Consider the following 17,406-nt stretch of genomic DNA (forward strand, 5'->3'; position numbering starts at 1 on the left):
GCCCCTCGTGCCAGCCTAGGTGCACCTCGAGGCGGACCGCGTGTCGCGGTGAGAGCTCACTAATTGATTCCACCGGCGCGCGCGGTTCGTCGCGGAATCGTCGCGCCGCGATTCAAAGAATCGATTCTCGTCGCCGAGGCGGAGGATGGAGGTGGTGGGGGGGTAAAAGAAAAAAAAACCTCCGAGCTGACACCACGCGCGCGCACACCCTCGCGCATGCGCAGTAGCGATTCGCGGCGTGGAGAGAGAAGGCAGCGGTAGGGGCAGCGGCGACAGGCGAGGACAGGCGAGGCGAGGGTCCCCTAGGGTCGGGGGTACCGGGCGAGGGTCCCCTAGGGTCGGGGGTACCGGGTCGGGGGTCCCAGGGCGCTGGGAGAGGTCCGAGAGAGGTCGAGCAGGAGCCGGGCCCCGCCATGGATGACGACGAGGAGACGTACCGCCTGTGGAAGATCCGCAAGACCATCATGCAGGTGAGTGGCGCGGATAGCGGCGTGGCTCCACGACTAGTGGCGTGGCTCCACGACTAGCGGCGTGGCTCCAAGGCCTAGCGGCGTGGCCCCAAGGCCTAGCGGCGTGGCTCCACGACTGGCGGCGTGGCTCCACGACTGGCGGCGTGGCTCCACGACTGGCGGCGTGGCTCCAAGGCCTAGCGGCGTGGCTCCATCACTAGCGGCGTGGTTCTAGGCCTAGCGCCGTGGCTCCATGCCTAGCGGCGTGGCTCCATGACTAGCGGCGTGGCTCCATGACTAGCGGCGTGGCTCCAGGCCTAGCGGCGTGGTTCTAGGCCTAGCGCCGTGGCTCCATGACTTATGTAGTGGCGTGGCTCCATGACTAGCGGCGTGGCTCCAAGGCCTAGCGGCGTGGCGCCATGCCTAGCGGCGTTGCTCCATGCCTAGCGGCGTGGCTCCACGACTAGCGGTGTGGTTTCAGGCCTAGCGGCGTGGCTCCAAGGCCTAGCGCCGTGGCTCCACGACTAGCGGCGTGGCTCCATCACTAGCGCCGTGGCTCCACGCCTAGCGGCGTGGTTTCATGACTAGCGGCGTGGCTCCATGACTTGTGTAGTGGCGTGGCTCCACGACTAGCGGCGTGGCTCCACGCCTAGCGCCCTGGCTCCACGACTAGCGCCCTGGCTCCACGACTAGCGCCCTGGCTCCACGACTAGCGCCCTGGCTCCACGACTAGCGCCCTGGCTCCACGACTAGCGCCCTGGCTCCACGACTAGCGCCCTGGCTCCACGACTAGCGCCCTGGCTCCACGACTAGCGCCCTGGCTCCACGACTAGCGCCCTGGCTCCACGACTAGCGCCCTGGCTCCACGACTAGCGCCCTGGCTCCGGCACTGGCGGCGTGTTGGCTCCATGCCTAGCGCCCTGGCTCCCTTGTGATTACGGGTCATTATGAATGACACAATTCCATCAAAATTATGATTTACCCCAGAAGGGTGCGAGTTGAAGTCCTGATCAGGGATCTCTACCATGCCCGGTGTATCGTGCAGTCTCCAGCCATTATTCACTCTGCCTCGCTTGCCTGTCTGTGTACAATGAAGAAGGGCAATTGCCCGAAACGTCGCCTATGGCATGTTTTCTTATTACGGCACTCTTATTGGAAAATGTTGGGTTTGTGTTATATTTGCTTATGCACCACTGCCAGCGCAAAAGCAGCATCGCCAAATAATTCGTTTGATCAGGGATCAGATCAGTCCATCATTCCTCCCCATTTGACGAACCAGAACCACTTTGAAGGAATCACCAGGAGTTGCCCCATGTGTCTCCTGGCGCTTGATGTAGGGAATTGGAACTTTTGCTTAGGGCCACCAACTCGTTTAGATTTGGGGCCACGCTTTGGCGTTGTTGGCACACTTTAGAAGTGTATCGACTCGCTCGCACAAAAGTAAAATTACATCTCTGGAGGCGGCAATTCCTCCTGTCAGTGCAATTCAAAGGTGCACCACTTCGCCTTTAAGTGCGGCGCTCTGATATGCAGCGCAGCGAATATGAAGAGACGTAGTGATTGAAAACTCATTTCTGTAAAACTGCTTTGTTTAGTCTGTTATCCCTTCCCGCGCACGGTTGGCTACGTACGGTGCGAACGAAGTTCAACATACTGTACGGTACGTACAGCACTGCGTGTGTAGCTGCTGCTGTCGCTGTCCCACCGTGTGTAGCTGTGCCACGACCGCGGGTACCTCGTGACCCAGGATGAGCTGGACCAGTCCCTGGAGGAGTTCCGCTCTCAGTTCGGGGACAAGCCCAGCGAGGGTCGACCCCGGCGCTCCGACCTCACCGTGCTGGTGGCCCACAACGACGACCCCACCGACCAGATGTTCGTCTTCTTCCCCGGTACAAGAACTCGCACGGACACAACACAAAGAAAGGTCCCCCCCCGTGTGGCCTTAACAGACTGTTGGGGCAAGTGCTGTTAGCGAGCTGCGCCTATCACGGCCGGCGCGGCACACGAGGGGGTGGGTGGCCAGCACCACTTTGCCTCGCGAGTGGCGATGTTTTACACACTGTACACAGGTACTCATCTGAGGCAGAGTCGACCTAGGGGATGCCCAGGACCAATTTAAATAATCATCACTGGTGTGGACCGTGAGCAGGAATTGAACCCGTGTGGTCGGGTTTGTAATGTAGCGTGCGAACCGCTGTACTACCGCTCCCCACATACATCCAAATCCATATCCACACACGCACGTGACTTGCTCACTCGTGATTTCAGTTATACTCAGCAAACGTGCATTCGGCTATGCATGTGCATACGCATGTCCACACGCACAAATTACAAGTCCACTTGCTCGCTGCTGGTAGGGCAGTTGAAATAATCAAAATGTCCTTTATATATCCAGAAAAGCTCCATTGATTCCATAGTCATTGGAATGTTTGGTTAATTCCTGAACGTATTTTTTGTGCTGATGGAAGAAATGCATGCATATCGTAAGATAATACTCAAAAAATATATACAGATTGGTCAGCAACCTGCTGGTGTACGATAATCTACCAGCCACCTCTGCTCTACAGTTTGACGTCTCGCACGAGTGTCAGTGCCTGTGCGTTGCGCTGCGCTGACCATGCGTGCACGTGCTGGATTAGAGGGTCGCGGCGCGTGGGTGTAACGCGGCGCATGGGTGTAACACGCGTGCCCTGTGCAAATCTGCACCGTCACAGAGGAGCCCAAGGTGGGGATCAAGACCATCAAGCTCTACTGCCAGCGCATGCAGGAGGAGAACATCACCCGGGCCATCATCGTGGTGCAGCAGGGCATGACGCCGTCCGCCAAGCAGGTACAGCGCTGTATGGGCCACGCAGCCCCACCACATGGCCGCCTGCCATGGCCCCTCCACGCATGCCATGGCCCCTCCACGTGGGCCCACCATGTGTCCCCACCATGCTGCCCCACCACGTGTCCCCACCACGTGTCCCCACCACGTGTCCCCACCACGTGTCCCCACCACGTGTCCCCACCACGTGTCCCCACCACGTGTCCCCACCACGTGTCCCCACCACGTGTCCCCACCACGTGTCCCCACCACGTGTCCCCACCACGTGTCCCCACCACGTGTCCCCACCACGTGTCCCCACCACGTGTCCCCACCATGCTGCCCCACCACGCTGCCCCACCACGCAGCCACACCACGCGCCCCTCCCCCAATGTGGCCCAATGCAGCTACGCCAAACTTCTGACAGCAACCCAAACCCTCTACACTTTATAACCACATCAGCTGGGAATAAGCAGCATTATACAGTATCATGCACTCATGGGCTATGTAGTTGTTTTATTATTATTTGCTACTGGTGTGCTCACCTCGTGTGCAAGTCACTTCCTCGATGAATTATTCCAACGACAAAACATGACTTCAGTTGCAGGCCTGCTTCTTTGTGAAATGATGTACTCACGAGCTATCGCATGGACACAATCCTTGACGTGTCTCCTTGAACATGACTACTCAACCGCTGGCCTAGAATCAGTCAGTTTTAACTCCTCCTGCCTCAGCCTAGTAAAACATACTGGTGGTGTTCATCCTCCAATTTGAAAGACTGGTAAATCTTTCCATTGATAATTTAAAACGCTGTGTTTTGACCACGGTCCCGGGTGGAGACATGTCTTCATTTCACACCTAATGTTTCACACCCGCAGCCCTGCCATGTAATTTACATCAACAAAGCAGTCTCCCTAAATCTAAACAGTAATTCACAATACATGGTAAAAGCCACGCAAGTGATGTAGAGACACTTCATTAAGGAAACGGCAGATGCGTCACAAATCATTAGGGAAAGGGGCCTCCCATGTGCACGTCACCGGAGGCCATTGAACTCGTGACGTGATGCTAAGCAAGAGGGAACGTGCATGAAGGGACGGCCAAAATGTTTAATGATGAAGTCTGGACAATTTTCGGATAGAGGTGGCCTCGTGTAGGACTTCTTCTGTTGTATAGAAATGGCAACATTTGCAAGGGCAGATCGAGTATAGATAGCCAGTCAAGAACATCGTCTGATGGGAGAAATTACTTTTTTGTCATCCCGCTGGGAAGGGAGTACAAGGGGCGACCGTTCACAATGCGTTACGTTGGGTGAGGTTTGCCCGCACAGCTGAAGCGCGGTTCGTCTTGTGCAGAAGATATGATCCACACCGCCCTCCTTGAGAGGTCCTGGTGTGGTTCAGGGGGTGGAGTGTTTGATGACAATACCCAGGCAGGTGCTTTGTTTTTATGGGGATAATGGTCAGGCCCCACCTGTTAGTGCCATTTTCAGCAGCAGAGTCTCGCAACGCCTTCTCAGAGAGAGCAGCATTTACCAGGTCATCAGCACACAACATAGTTGACCGATGTAGAGTTATCCCATTGTATTTGTACCAGATGGAAATTCCTCTGGTAAAGCCATCGCGAAAGCTTCTGGAACTATGTGATCGAATGTACGTTAATGTAGGAGCCAGAGCACGTGTTCGTCGCACTCCAAAGGTGAACAGGGAAAGGCTTCGGGACTGCGAGTCCAAGGGGTTTGGCTCTGGGATCTTCAACCGGGCTCCAGTTTTTTGTCGTCTGCATTCCCGCACATCGGTGCCGCCACCTTTCGGTCTTGAGCGATGGTCCATTCCAGAAGGACCTCTGCTTTCGTCCACAGTGGTTGGCGTGAGTTTAGCCTGGGTGGTGGCGTTGTGAATATTCTTCGTGGATGCCTGGCGTTGAGTTTGTGATCAGTTTGAAACGTTCTTGGTTTTTATTCTTATATTTACGTTTTTCTGTTTCTCATTTTTGAATTGGGGCTTTTAAAAAAATAAAATTCCATTTCAAAGAAATGAAGACAAGGGCTTAGTGGGAAGACATGTTGAAATGAGATTAGAGAGAGACAGAGGCAGTGGAGAGCTGGAAGGCAGAGAGAGACGGTCATGAGAGAGCTAGAATGAAAATATTAACACTTGCATAAAGTTAATGGAGAAGAGAGAACAGGAAGATAAGAGACACGGGTCTGTAGGTGAGAGAGATAAGGAGGAGGTATTTACATATGGCAGACATGCAGGAGAAGTCAGAATGAGAAGCCTGGCGTACTCGGAGAGAGCCACACACAAGCGGGACTTTAGAGAGCGGTGAAATAGCAATGAGACACGGAATCACGTGGAATTAAATGAGATGACATGGAAGAGAGATGGGGCACACATGCAGAGACTGGAGAAGATTACAGCAGTGTTGACACATGTGTATGCAGGTGCCTGTGTGTGAGCTGAGTCTTTGGGAGGAGCGATGCTCGCAACAATGAGCGGCGCGCCAGGCAGATAAAACGTTGCAATTTGGCCTAGTGGGGAGCACAGGTGGTGCATCTGCCAGTCATCCCCGTCAGTTAACCCATGGCATCTGGATATGTCCCATGACCTCCCATCAGTGCGCCATTGACACTTCACATGGCCTCAGAGTGCACCCAGCCAGACACAAGCTCAGTTGTGACGTCGCCGCCAATCAGTGCCGAACGGCAGCTGCTGTTGTTACTGTGCCGTTGTGTTGCAGACACTCGACTGAAACCGTTCTGTGTCACAATTCCTAGTTGACATTGTGTGTGTTGCGATCCCGTTGTGTAACTGTGGTTAACATGTTGTGTAAGTTGTGATGCGCTGTGTGCTGATGTGTATCACAGTCTCTGGTTTAATGTGCTGTGTGTGGTGATGCTGTGTGTGACATCTCTGGTTGACATGCTGTATGTATTGTGATGCTGTGTATTACAGTCTGTGGTTGACATGCTGTGTGTGTTGTGATGCTGTGTGTCACAGTCTGTGGTTGACATTCTGCGTGTGTTGTGATGCTGTGCGTGACATCTCTGGTTGACATTCTGTGTGTATTGTGATGTTGTGATGCTGTGTGTGAAATCTCTGGTTGACTTGCTGTGTGTGTTGTGATGCTGTATGTCACAGTCTCTGGTTGACATGGCCCCGAAATACATCCTGGAGCAGTTTCTGCAGCAGGAGCTTCTCATCAACATTACAGAGCACGAGGTAACATAACTCTGCATGCGTTGGTTATAATTACTGGCATTGCATATTCAACTCTCAAACGCTATCCCTCAACGGTCATTTATTATATAGGTTGAGTATTCAACCAATCCGTGATACAATTTGTCGTCTTTCTACAAGGATAGCATCATGGTCCCTGTTGGAAACTATCCAAAGGAAATCATTGTTACGTGTGCGAATTGACATCGTCTGTGGAACCCTTACCAAATTTTATTGGAGGTAAACAACAACAAAAACTCAACAGGTTCATCAATGAAACAGTGGCCTTACACATAGGATCTGTTCTGGCGTATATTAATGCACCTCGATTTGATCTAACGGAGCACAATACGAATATTGCGTGAATATTTTTCCAATCCTAGATTAAGAGAGTGATATTACGTGTTCTCAAATACAGAAATGGAGCCCCCCACGGTAGACGGCTGACTTTGTGCTTTTTGCCTTTTGGCGTTCTTTGGGCTTTATTACTGGTGAGACAAAGACATGAAAGAGGCTGTCTCCTCTGGTGCGGGCCAATTAATTTCAAGGACACTGCATACACTGTCAAATCATATTTGTTTGCGTGTTTTACCAACAAGCATGTGTGGTTAATGCAGACTTAATGCCTTGTAATGGGCGCCTGTTTGGTGTTTGAACATCTTAACACCGCCTGTATTATTGCCAGAGAGGTTACACCCTTTTATTTTTATATCATCTTGATGCTGGCAAAATAGGTCTCAGAGTTTTCTGTTTGTGACCAGGTCATATGAGTTGACATCCAGGACTTGGGCATGTGCTCGCACATAGATGTGCCAGTGTGTGTACAGCTTTGTGATTATCTGCATATGTATTTGTCTGCAATGGGGGAGCGGTAGTGCAGTGGTTAGCACACTGCGCTACGAACCCAGCGACCCGAGTCCGGATTCCCGCTCTCAACCAATAACCGTAGCGAACATTTTCACCGGTCTTTAAGTGAGTACATGGTACGATTTGTAAACATCAACACTGGGCAGACAAAGGCGGCCGGGCATGGTGCTAGCCATCCACCCCCTTGTGTGCCGTGCCAGCCTTCATATGTGCTCGCAAACAGCACTTGCCCCAAGAATCTGTTAAAGGCTATATGGAGGATCTTTGTCTATCTGTGTGTGTGTGTGCAGTTGGTCCCAGAGCACAACGTGATGACCAAGGATGAGGTGACGGAACTCCTGGCAAGATAGTATCCTTCGTTGCTGCCCAGCCGCTGCCTTGCCACCATGCACGCACCATGCACATCAACTTAACAAACTGGGATTTCATCGCTAGTATGATTCATGTTTGATTTTTGTGAGTGTATGAGTAATCGGACTAAATTTGTGACGTTAAGAAGCCTCGAGCACCCAACATGGCCCAAGAGGGCCAAGTTTAACGTGCAAATTATTGTTTCAGATTCCTAAACTAAGTTTAAACTAAGTTTAGGAATCTGACATGACATTTTATTAAAAAACTACGTCAAACAGCACCAGGACAGGATCCAGGAAGCCTGAATCACTGCAAAACGTTACCGTTCAACTTTTATTTCTGGAATAAAAAAAATAATACCGTCGAGTCCCCATCGATGTAACCACGGTAAAAGGCTTCAGGGCATGCGTGCGTGTGGGGGTGCTTGTGATGGCGCACGTGCGGACGCGCCGGTGTACGCACGCCTAGCGCCCGGTGCGCTTGGGGGCTCGCCGCGTTGCTGCTAGTCTCCTTGACGGAATCACAGCAAGCTGAAGGAGTCTCAGCTGCCTCGCATCCAGCAGGGCGACCCCGTCGCCAGGTACTTTGGGCTCAAGCGCGGCCAGGTGAGCTGCATTCCTCACCCAACTCTCCCGGCCATCGCCAAACAACAGTCTGAAAACCGATTAAATGTTTCAAGATTAATTGCTGCGTTGTGAAAATCTGCAAATTCCAGTCGAAATATGTGTGCATTTAATTTTGTTACATACTTGGGTGATACCGCCAGTAGTCACACTTGTACCTCACAGCAACATGGCTCTGGGTTCGATTCCCAACTTTGATGCCTTTCCCCGTGGAGTTTGTATGTTCTGCCTTCGCTCCACATGGATTTCCTCCGGGTTCTCCCGTTTCCTCCCATTGCAAACAAAGACGGTAAAACCTTGGATTGCGAGTAACTTGGTCTGCGAGTGTTTTGCAAGACGAGCAAAAACTTTAAATAAATATTAATTTGATAAACGAGCGAGGGTCTTGCAATACGAGCAGTGCACGTGTACGCTTTGTACTGCCGAGCGTCACGTGATCACAACTGATGTACGAGTGCTTTGATGTACGAGTGCTTTGGATTACAAACACGTTTCCGGAACGAATTATGCTCGCAATACAAGGTTTTACTGTACATTAATTGTCGTTGCTGTTGGCCAAAAATCCCAAAGCTGTAAAACGGTATTGCAAGTTGCCGAGTTGGAATTACACGGGAGCAAATTCACCGCTTGGCAGAGCCGTCCTGAAAAAGAGTATTGAGACTCATGTTAACAATAATAAATAATTAAAACGTCATCTATTAATATAATACAAGTTAAATTACAAAATGGTTTGGGTCACATCCCAAGGATGTGCCGGGCTGCTAGTTAATCAAAACTAAATTACACCAAAACTAAATTACACCAATTTGAGGGCGCTTTGTTCCTCTCACACAGCTTAAAGGCCGTATCTGAACGTGGCTCTTTCACTCCAGCGCTGTCCTACCAGACAGTCTCGCCCCCTTCACCTGATGAAGGCCGCTTGTGTTGTGGCTGAAACGTCGTGAGAATATTATTGTGTTATTTTATTTTATCAATTTATTATTTTATTATCATTCTACGTGACTTTACCGAAAGAACCAAAGAAGATACACCAATCACGTTTTGATTTAAAGCTTTCGTGACTGCAGTAATTCATATTCTTAGTTTTTTCGGTAAAGTCACGTTGAAGGGAACTTTACCGAAAAAACTAAGAATACCAATCACGTTGTTTACCTTTCCTATACTTTGCACTCCTATCGTGTTTTTTGTAGTGTTGTACCGTTCTGACCCCGTGCCCCTACTGGACATCTGTAAAAAAAGAGCTTTATAGCTCATCGGAATCCTCCAGTATAAATAATGTTCAGATTCTGATTTAGAAAAATGTTATTCTGGCATTGCAGTACATCACATGATCATGAGAAATGGTGGAAACTTGGAGAAGCTTTCATCCGGCAGTGGGTTGACCATGGCTGATGATGGTGATAATGAACGTGTACTACTGCACTGTAAATGATGCAAAGTGTCATATTTGTGACTAGTTTGTGGGAACATGGTATTTAGATCCAAATAACATGTGGTGGTGGTGGTATGTCTGTGTGTGTGGCGGTGGTGTTTTGTGGTGGTGATGTGTGCGCGCGCTTGTGTTTCAGGTGGTGAAAATCATCCGGCCTAGTGAGACGGCCGGACGCTACATCACCTACCGCCTGGTGCAGTGAGGACAAGCCCTGCTCGCTGGCACAGGCTGCCACAGGCTGCCACAGGCTGCCACAGGCTGCCACAGGCTGCCACAGGCTGCCACAGGCTGCCAAACGCCCACACCGCCAGATGTGGGCATTACAAAAGTCTCCCACATGGATATTTTGGGTTTTAAATTTTAAATCATACATTTCACAAATGTCCAAATTCAGAAAGTATCTTCGTGATTGCGCGTAATAATTTTTTTGGTTTAACTTTACAGTGCAAAAGTGTCGCTGTATGACATGCATTGCCAGTTTCTTTCATCAATACTTTCTAAGTTCTTGCCGATCTTCTTTGAGCAGATTAGGTTTTTTTTGTGTTTGGAAATTCTAGTGCTACTTTTTTCATGATGCCATTATATTTGTAACCAAATGTCATTTGTTTTAAGGTTTCCTTTCAACACAGGTTATCAAAATCTACAAAACAAAGTTATTTCAGCATCAGTTAGAGGGGGAGGGTAAGTGAGCCGGTAAGATAAGATGTATGCATGTTCAACTTAATTCGCACCATGTGTAGCCATCCGTGCTAATCGGAGTGTGCGTGAGGACAACAAATGAAACACAAAAGTTCTAAAGAAATTAGTTTTCAATCGAGATGCCGATTTAAAAGCGAATAGCTCCCGGTGTGGCTTCCTAATATCGGAAGGAAGAGCGTTCCAGTCGGCCACAGAAGCGCATCTGAAAGCGTGCAAGGCGGTGAGCGTCTTTGTCCAGTGGCTAGCCAAAGTGGCGCACCGCTGCTGCGAGGATGACCGGATATTGTGACGGTTGGAGATGGAACCACACTGGGGAGGAGAATGAGACCTGACCTTGTAACTGGCGGCGTTTGCTTTTGGCGTGACTTTTATTTTCAGAACATTTTTCCCAGTTGTGTAAGTTATTTTTTTTGTCTCAACATTTTTTAATAAACTTAACAGTTTATTTCTCAGTGGAAAAATAAAAGACTCTGTGACTGTCAAGTACCCCGTTTAGTGCGTTCTGGTCCTTGGCTTGGCGGTCGGTGTAAAGCCACACGTGGGAGGGAGATGGGCCTGTGGAGCCTCGACTCTGCCCCTGCCTCTTACGAAGCGACCAAATGTTTACCTTGTTTTTATCACATCGTTATCATTACGATCCATGGGCAGATCGCCCGTGGGTATTCACTGAACATTTCAGCATTTATTTCCAGTTTCCTCTGTCTTGTACCAATATTCGCAAGTAGTGGCCAAATATTTCTGGCGCTAATCTCTCGTGTCGTCAAGCCATTCTCTGTTAGGTCATCCACTCTTTCCGGTTCCTTCCATTTTTCTGAACAACACGCTTCATTTTCCTGTTTTCCATCCTACATGTGTCCAAATTGTGCTAGGTTCCGTTTCTCATTCATCACTGCCTGCATCAGGTCGTCTTCTATGTGCAACTTTTTTCTTCTACATTGGTCACTCTGGTTCCAGCTTAGATGCAGTATCCTATAGCAATACATTTCTAGTGCCAATATCTTTTTTTTATCACATACAGCAAGCAAAATGTAGACAACTTTGTATGAAATTGTAAAAAAAAATTGCTGGATTTTTCAACATTACAGTTTGCTGAAAAACCATCGGCACGTTTGCCCACGTGATAACTTGGTTTGTCTTAATAATAGGAGTTTTCCACTTTTTTCCGGCAACAAAACTGAAGCCTTTTGCAAGGCATCATGTTTACATTAACCACAATACTTGCAGTCAGAATGCAAACAAAAAAACACTGATAATTTATGCGTTGTCCTTGAAACTGATTGGTCCACACCAGAGACAGCTTTCCTTAGAGCCTAGTCTCATACGGTGTTCGACCAAATGACGCCAAAAGGCGCACAGTTCAAAGACAACGCACAATCAGAGTAATGAGGGCTCCCTTTGCCAGTACCAAAATATAGGGTTTTTCCCATTTTTTTCTAGCAACAAGACTGAAATCTTTTGCAAGGAATCATGTTTAGATTAACCACAATACTTGCAGTCAGAATGCAAGGAAAGTTGTCTGGTGTGGACCAATCAGTTTCAAGGACAATGCATAAATTGTCATTGTTTTTTGTTTGCATGCTGACGGCTGGTGTGGGTCAGGAGGCGCTAGGTTTATCTACTACAGCTGGTGTGGGTCAGCAGACGCTAGGTTTATCCACTACAGGTGGTGTGGGTCCTGAGGCGCTAGGTTTATCAACTACAGCTGGTGTGAAACACGAGGCGCTAGGTTTATCCACTACAGCTGGTGTGGGTCCTGAGGTGCTAGGTTTATCAACTACAGCTGGTGTGAAACACGAGGCGCTAGGTTTATCCACTACAGCTGGTGTGGGTCAGGAGGCGCTAGGTTTATCAACTACAGCTGGTGTGAGTCAGGAGGCGCTAGGTTTATCCACTACAGCTGGTGCTGGATCAGGAGGCACTAGGTTTATCAACTACAGCTGGTGTGGGTCAGGAGACGCTAGGTTTATCAACTACAGCTGGTGTGGGTCAGCAGGCGCTAGGTTTATCCACTACAGCTGGTGTGAGTCAGGAGGCGCTAGGTTTATCCACTACAGCTGGTGTGGATCACGAGGTGCTAGGTTTATCCACTACAGCTGGTGTGGGTCCTGAGGCGCTAGGTTTATCCACTACAGCTGGTGTGGGTCAGCAGGCGCTAGGTTTATCCACTACAGCTGGTGTGGGTCAGGAGGCGCTAGGTTTATCCACTACAGCTGGTGTGGATCACGAGGTGCTAGGTTTATCCACTACAGCTGGTGTGGGTCACGAGGCGCTAGGTTTATCCACTACAGCTAGTGTGAGGAGGCGCTAGGTTTATCTACTACAGCTGGTGTAGATCAAGAGGCGCTAGGTTTATCCACTACAGCTGGAGTGGATCACGAGGTGCTAGGTTTATCCACTACAGCTGGTGTAGATCAAGAGGCGCTAGGTTTATCCACTACAGCTGGAGTGGATCACGAGGTGCTAGGTTTATCCACTACAGCTGGTGTAGATCAAGAGACGCGAGGTTTATCCACTACAGCTGGTGTGAGTCAGCAGGCGCTAGGTTTATCCACTACAGCTGGTGTGAGTCACGAGGCGCTAGGTTTATCCACTACAGCTGGTGTGGGTCACAAGGCGCTAGGTTTATCTACTACAGCTGGTGTGAGTCAGGAGACGCTAGGTTTATCCACTACAGCTGGTGTGGGTGAGCAGGCGCTAGGTTTATCCACTACAGCTGGTGTGGGTCAGGAGACGCTAGGTTTATCCACTACAGCTGGAGTGGATCACGAGGCGCTAGGTTTATCCACTACAGGTGGTGTGAGGAGGCGCTAGGTTTATCCACTACAGGTGGTGTGAGGAGGCGCTCGGATTATCTACTACAGCTGGTGTGGGTCAGGAGGCGCTAGGTTTATCCACTACAGCTGGTGTGAGGAGGCGCTAGGTTTATCCACTACAGCTGGTGTGAGTCAGGAGGCGCTAGGTTTATCCACTACAGCTGGTGTGGGTCACAAGGCGCTAGGTTTATCCACTACAGTTGGTGTGAATCAGGAGACGCTAGGTTTATCCACTACAGCTGGAGTGGATCATGAGGCGCTAGGTTTATCCACTACAGCTGGAGTGGATCACGAGGCGCTAGGTTTATCCACTACAGCTGGTGTGGATCACGAGGCGCTAGGTTTATCCACTACAGCTGGTGTAGATCACGAGGCGCTAGGTTTATCCACTACAGCTGGTGTAGATCAAGAGGCGCTAGGTTTATCCACTACAGCTGGTGTAGATCAAGAGGCGCTAGGTTTATCCACTACAGCTGGTGTGAGTCACGAGGCGCTAGGTTTATCCACTACAGCTGGAGTGGATCACGAGGCGCTAGGTTTATCCACTACAGCTGGTGTAGATCACGAGGCGCTAGGTTTATCCACTACAGCTGGTGTAGATCAAGAGGCGCTAGGTTTATCCACTACAGCTAGTGTGGGTCCTGAGGCGCTAGGTTTATCCACTACAGCTAGTGTGAGTCACGAGACGCTAGGTGTATCCACTACAGCTGGTGTGGGTCAGCAAGCGCTAGGTTTATCCACTACAGCTGGTGTAGATCACGAGGCGCTAGGTTTATCCCCTATAGCTGGAGTGGATCACGAGGTGCTAGGTTTATCTACTACAGCTGGTGTGGGTCACGAGGCGCTAGGTTTATCCACTACAGCTGGTGTGGGTCACGATGCTCTAGGTTTATCCACTACAGCTGGTGTAGATCACGATGCGCTAGGTTTATCCACTACAGCTGGTGTGAGTCAGGAGGCGCTAGGTTTATCCATCACAGCTGGTGTGAGTCAGCAGGCGCTAGGTTTATCCACTACAGCTGGTGCTGGATCAGGAGGCGCTAGGTTTATCCACTACAGCTGGTGTGGGTCAGGAGGTGCTAGGTTTATCCAGTACAGCTGGTGTGAGTCACGAGACGCTAGGTTTATCTACTACAGCTGGTGTGGGTCACGAGGCGCTAGGTTTATCTACTACAGCTGGTGTGAGTCAGCAGGCGCTAGGTTTATCCACTACAGCTGGTGCTGGATCAGGAGGCGCTAGGTTTATCCACTACAGCTGGTGTGGGTCAGGAGGTGCTAGGTTTATCCAGTACAGCTGGTGTGAGTCAGGAGGCGCTAGGTTTATCCACTACAGCTGGTGTGAGTCAGCAGGCGCTAGGTTTATCCACTACAGGTGGTGTGGGTCAGCAGGCGCTAGGTTTATCCACTACAGTTGGTGTGGGTCAGCAGGCGCTAGGTTTATCCACTACAGCTGGTGTGGGTCAGCAGGCGCTAGGTTTATCCACTACAGCTGGTGTGGGTCAGCAGGCGCTAGGTTTATCCACTACAGCTGGTGTGGGTCAGCAGGCGCTAGGTTTATCCACTACAGCTGGTGTGAGTCAGCAGGCGCTAGGTTTATCCACTACAGCTGGTGTGGGTCAGCAGACGCTAGGTTTATCCACTACAGCTGGTGTGGGTCAGCAGGCGCTAAGTTTATCCACTACAGCTGGTGTGAGTCAGGAGGCGCTAGGTTTATCCACTACAGCTGGTGTGGGTCACAAGGCGCTAGGTTTATCCACTACAGCTGGTGTGAATCAGGAGAAGCTAGGTTTATCCACTACAGCTGGAGTGGATCACGAGGTGCTAGGTTTATCCACTACAGCTGGTGTAGATCAAGAGACGCGAGGTTTATCCACTACAGCTGGTGTGAGTCAGCAGGCGCTAGGTTTATCCACTACAGCTGGTGTGAGTCACGAGGCGCTAGGTTTATCCACTACAGCTGGTGTGGGTCACAAGGCGCTAGGTTTATCTACTACAGCTGGTGTGAGTCAGGAGACGCTAGGTTTATCCACTACAGCTGGTGTGGGTGAGCAGGCGCTAGGTTTATCCACTACAGCTGGTGTGGGTCAGGAGACGCTAGGTTTATCCACTACAGCTGGAGTGGATCACGAGGCGCTAGGTTTATCCACTACAGGTGGTGTGAGGAGGCGCTAGGTTTATCCACTACAGGTGGTGTGAGGAGGCGCTCGGATTATCTACTGCAGCTGGTGTGGGTCAGGAGGCGCTAGGTTTATCCACTACAGCTGGTGTGAGGAGGCGCTAGGTTTATCCACTACAGCTGGTGTGAGTCAGGAGGCGCTAGGTTTATCCACTACAGCTGGTGTGGGTCACAAGGCGCTAGGTTTATCCACTACAGTTGGTGTGAATCAGGAGACGCTAGGTTTATCCACTACAGCTGGAGTGGATCACGAGGCGCTAGGTTTATCCACTACAGCTGGAGTGGATCACGAGGCGCTAGGTTTATCCACTACAGCTGGTGTGGATCACGAGGCGCTAGGTTTATCCACTACAGCTGGTGTGAGTCACGAGGCGCTAGGTTTATCCACTACAGCTGGTGTGAGTCACGAGGCGCTAGGTTTATCCACTACAGCTGGTGTGGGTCACGAGGCGCTAGGTTTATCCACTACAGCTGGTGTAGATCACGAGGCGCTAGGTTTATCCACTACAGCTGGTGTAGATCAAGAGGCGCTAGGTTTATCCACTACAGCTGGTGTAGATCAAGAGGCGCTAGGTTTATCCACTACAGCTGGTGTGAGTCACGAGGCGCTAGGTTTATCCACTACAGCTGGAGTGGATCACGAGGCGCTAGGTTTATCCACTACAGCTGGTGTAGATCACGAGGCGCTAGGTTTATCCACTACAGCTGGTGTAGATCAAGAGGCGCTAGGTTTATCCACTACAGCTAGTGTGGGTCCTGAGGCGCTAGGTTTATCCACTACAGCTAGTGTGAGTCACGAGACGCTAGGTGTATCCACTACAGCTGGTGTGGGTCAGCAGGCGCTAGGTTTATCCACTACAGCTGGTGTAGATCACGAGGCGCTAGGTTTATCCCCTACAGCTGGAGTGGATCACGAGGTGCTAGGTTTATCTACTACAGCTGGTGTGGGTCACGAGGCGCTAGGTTTATCCACTACAGCTGGTGTGGGTCACGATGCTCTAGGTTTATCCACTACAGCTGGTGTAGATCACGATGCGCTAGGTTTATCCACTACAGCTGGTGTGAGTCAGGAGGCGCTAGGTTTATCCATCACAGCTGGTGTGAGTCAGCAGGCGCTAGGTTTATCCACTACAGCTGGTGCTGGATCAGGAGGCGCTAGGTTTATCCACTACAGCTGGTGTGGGTCAGGAGGTGCTAGGTTTATCCAGTACAGCTGGTGTGAGTCACGAGACGCTAGGTTTATCTACTACAGCTGGTGTGGGTCACGAGGCGCTAGGTTTATCTACTACAGCTGGTGTGAGTCAGCAGGCGCTAGGTTTATCCACTACAGCTGGTGCTGGATCAGGAGGCGCTAGGTTTATCCACTACAGCTGGTGTGGGTCAGGAGGTGCCAGGTTTATCCAGTACAGCTGGTGTGAGTCAGGAGGCGCTAGGTTTATCCACTACAGCTGGTGTGAGTCAGCAGGCGCTAGGTTTATCCACTACAGGTGGTGTGGGTCAGCAGGCGCTAGGTTTATCCACTACAGTTGGTGTGGGTCAGCAGGCGCTAGGTTTATCCACTACAGCTGGTGTGGGTCAGCAGGCGCTATGTTTATCCACTACAGCTGGTGTGGGTCAGCAGGCGCTAGGTTTATCCACTACAGCTGGTGTGGGTCAGCAGGCGCTAGGTTTATCCACTACAGCTGGTGTGAGTAAGCAGGCGCTAGGTTTATCCACTACAGCTGGTGTGGGTCAGCAGGCGCTAGGTTTATCCACTACAGCTGGTGTGGGTCAGCAGGCGCTAAGTTTATCCACTACAGCTGGTGTGAGTCAGGAGGCGCTAGGTTTATCCACTACAGCTGGTGTGGGTCACAAGGCGCTAGGTTTATCCACTACAGCTGGTGTGAATCAGGAGACGCTAGGTTTATCCACTACAGCTGGAGTGGATCACGAGGCGCTAGGTTTATCCACTACAGCTGGAGTGGATCACGAG

At 50.6% G+C, this 17,406-nt stretch overlaps 1 protein-coding gene across 1 annotated transcript; it reads left to right on the forward strand.

The window, feature by feature from the left end:
* The first annotated feature begins 228 nt into the window (after positions 1-228).
* POLR2E (RNA polymerase II, I and III subunit E) lies at positions 229-10,128 on the forward strand. Its single transcript, XM_032946711.2, has 7 exons — positions 229-470; positions 2,164-2,338; positions 3,164-3,279; positions 6,396-6,476; positions 7,631-7,689; positions 8,218-8,296; positions 9,883-10,128. The coding sequence occupies exons 1-7, from the start codon at positions 414-416 to the stop codon at positions 9,946-9,948; spliced, it is 633 nt and encodes a 210-aa protein (XP_032802602.1). The 5' UTR covers positions 229-413; the 3' UTR covers positions 9,949-10,128.
* Positions 10,129-17,406: the final 7,278 nt, after the last annotated feature.

This window comes from Petromyzon marinus, chromosome 5 (assembly GCF_048934315.1).
Source record: "Petromyzon marinus isolate PM22_M1 ecotype Great Lakes invasive population chromosome 5, UKy_Petmar_22M1.pri1.0, whole genome shotgun sequence".
NCBI classification, from domain to species: Eukaryota; Metazoa; Chordata; class Hyperoartia; order Petromyzontiformes; family Petromyzontidae; genus Petromyzon; species Petromyzon marinus.

Excerpts from the sequence above, each read along its gene's own strand:
- POLR2E (XM_032946711.2), top strand. The coding sequence starts at position 414 with ATGGATGACGACGAGGAGACGTACCGCCTGTGGAAGATCCGCAAGACC. Across the intron at positions 2,339-3,163 it reads GATGTTCGTCTTCTTCCCCG|AGGAGCCCAAGGTGGGGATC; the intron begins GTACAAGAACTC and ends GCACCGTCACAG. Across the intron at positions 8,297-9,882 it reads TTGGGCTCAAGCGCGGCCAG|GTGGTGAAAATCATCCGGCC; the intron begins GTGAGCTGCATT and ends CTTGTGTTTCAG.